Below are 3,043 nucleotides of genomic sequence, written 5' to 3'. Positions count from 1 at the left end.
CAAAACTCTCAATGGCCTTAAGATTACTACATTGTAAATGTTGATTAAGTAAGAACGAATATGCTTCTATCTATAGAGTCCTAAACCTTTTTCTAATAGAAAAAAATACTAATCAATCCAAAATCTCTTTCTAAAAGAAAAATCTATTTATAGTAAAAATTCAGGACAAATAAAACCCAACAATCAGTGCAACCCTTGTTGGTCATCATTTTTATGGACTTGTTACTATGTCAAATAGACAGGAAGTAATTGAATTTTCACCTAATTTGACATTATTATTTTTGCTTTTCGATTAAGCACGTTTTTAAAAATCGAAGACTCAATAATATCAGCATGGAAGATATTTTGAGATGAACTAATAGAAATTTAAAATTGTAGAATTTTTCAATTTTCCACTCAAAATTGATAGAAATGTCAACAACAGAATACGTAATAGAAAATTATTTTATTAATTTTACGTTTTCCTAATTCCAAAATATAAATAATTAAATTCAACGTTCAACTGGTTTATTTTTTTAAATTTTTTATAAGTCAACTTAAAAGAAAGTTTGAAAAAAAAACGTATACCGTGTTAGGAAACAAACAATAAAAGAAAAATCAAAAGTCAAAGAAAACCAACGGAGTATTATTTTATTAATCAAACAAGACAAAGTAGATAATAATAATAGTCTATATTGTCAAAAATTTCGAGAATTAAAAATATTTATTTTTAAAATATTTGACGTTTTTAAGAAAGAAATAATTGAGTCTGAGTATCTAGTTTTTTCAAAAATTGAAAAAAGAAATAATTTCTTGATTAATCACTTTTTTAAGCTTGACTAAGCATAAAGTGAAAATCCCTACTCTAATATTTAGAAAAGTATTTATTTTTTTCAAATTGATTATCAAAAAACAAACCAAATCTCTCCAAAAAAAATTTAATAAAATATTTTTCAAAATAAGCTGATTTTGAACATTGTTTGAAAGAAATTAAGAGGAAATCAAACGATCATAGAATAATCTTACATAGAACAATTATCATTTTACAAAATACATACATATCTATTCATCAAAATTTATTCATAAAAATAAAACATTCTACGAAACCACCAAAAAAAAAAATCGTTATTATTGACACAAATATTCACTCGATTTCTGCATCAATACAGAAGAAATAACTAATTTAATTAATTACTCAACCTCCAGATCGAAATAACTAGTTTAGTTAATTACTCAACCTCTAGATCGCGTAGCGTAACATAACAATTGGAAATCCCAACAGCCAATTGACAAGTAATGTGCCTCTTCTCATCACTACTTCTTCCATAGTAAAGCCATTCATCCTTACTGATAACTTTTGAACAATAGTTGCAGTATAACTTTGATACTTCATTCTTATAAGGAAATGAGTAGCACAAAGTTAAATCAAGCTTCTTCAATCTCCTTGGACTTGCAGCACATGACGGATGAAGTTGAAATTCACAAATTTTGCATCGGTATAAAACTGTGTAATTTGTGTGACAACCACTCGATTGACGACAGCCAACGCAATGAACTTCAACTCCGTCTTTTTTAGGAACGAGTGATAGTGGATGTGGATGAAACGGATGTTGAATTTTCTCAGGCAAAAAAGAACACCTCTCATGAATAATGAAATCACAACTCGAACATCCTTTTTTCTTATCTGAACTTATATCCATACCACAAATACCACATTTTCGATTCTTCACACTATTATTATTATTATTATTATTATCCATCGACCTATCCAGTTGTTGCAGAACATGTCGATGAAAAAATCTCTTATGTTTCACAATTCCTTCGTCGTTATCTCGATAGTTTACTATAGAAGTATCGTCTCCATCGACATTAATCAGTCCCCTTTTAACACCGATGATATAATCTTTATCATCTCCGCCTTTCTCATATACAATATCAGCAACACACCCGAAATGCGAAAGAAAATTATGGCCATAGTTATAATATATCCAACCACTCTGTTTTTCTATAGAGTGGTCGCAGATATCACAGAGGAGTGGTCCGGCTTCATTCCTCAAAGGATTCGAGTAAAATACAGATAACGCCATTTCCTTGTGAAGAGCTTTATAAGGCATAGACGCGCACCCCATATGAAGAGAAAAATCACAATGATCGCATGAATAATGAAAATTGAATAATAAAGCAGGATTATCACCAACGTGACATGCGTTGCAATTAAATTGATCGTCATTACCATACTTGAGAGTTAATTGATGTTCGGGATGAGCTAAATGTTCGATAACTTGTGGAAATTCGAAACACGACTCATGTAAGAAATACCTACAACGTTTGCATCCGTACGACATGCCTGAAATTATTGTCTCGCAGAAATTGCAGTGCACGGAGTCCGAGGCACGCAACGAGTACGTTAACAAGTTATGTCGATGACTAAAGTGTTTGCGTTCATTGTTTCCAACTCGTTGAATCTCATCAATCGTACTACTGTAGTTCGATTGATGAGTTTTGATCGATGATGATTGTTGAATGCTTTCTTCAGATACGTAACGAAATCGACATGGAAATGGATGGTCTCGAAGAGAGATGAATTCGTTTTTGATTTTCAAATGGGAGTCCATTTGTGTTTGAGATGAATAAGTTTTTTTTTTTTTTCAATTGTTGTGTAATTTGGAGATTTAATGGTTTGTGGGGAAAATACATTATTGTAAAGAGTTATATAAAGGGGGGAAAAATTGAGTCATAATAAGTTGAATTTCAACAGGGGATAGTTGATGACTGAAAGTGGTGTTCACATTAAATGTCTTATTTACGCGTTATACTTGACTAGATAATTGTTTGAATATTTGCCAATTCTAGTTTTGTGTCTAGAAGAATGATTAATGCTTACAAAAATTGAATAGTTAGCTAACTATGCAAAAATTAGTATTAATTGTGACTTGTTAATGCTTACAAAAATAGAATAGTTAGCTAACTAAGCAAAAATTAGTATTAATTGTGACTTGTTAATGCTTATAAAAATAGAATAGTTAGCTAACTAAGCAAAAATTAGTATTAATTGTCACCTTTT

General features: G+C 30.2%; 1 protein-coding gene across 1 annotated transcript; it reads right to left on the bottom strand.

Annotated features, from left to right (window-relative positions):
- Positions 1 to 988: 988 nt before the first annotated feature.
- On the bottom strand, positions 989 to 2,729 carry LOC104646058 (uncharacterized). Its single transcript, XM_026029104.2, has one exon. The coding sequence runs from the start codon at positions 2,592 to 2,594 to the stop codon at positions 1,209 to 1,211; it is 1,386 nt and encodes a 461-aa protein (XP_025884889.2). The 5' UTR covers positions 2,595 to 2,729; the 3' UTR covers positions 989 to 1,208.
- Positions 2,730 to 3,043: the final 314 nt, after the last annotated feature.

The sequence above is a fragment of the Solanum lycopersicum genome, chromosome 2 (assembly GCF_036512215.1).
Source record: "Solanum lycopersicum chromosome 2, SLM_r2.1".
In the NCBI taxonomy this organism is placed as follows: Eukaryota; Viridiplantae; Streptophyta; class Magnoliopsida; order Solanales; family Solanaceae; genus Solanum; species Solanum lycopersicum.
Note: the sequence above shows the minus strand (reverse complement) of the source record. Positions and strands in the feature narration are given on the sequence as shown.

Excerpts from the sequence above, each read along its gene's own strand:
- LOC104646058 (XM_026029104.2), bottom strand. The coding sequence starts at position 2,594 with ATGGACTCCCATTTGAAAATCAAAAACGAATTCATCTCTCTTCGAGAC.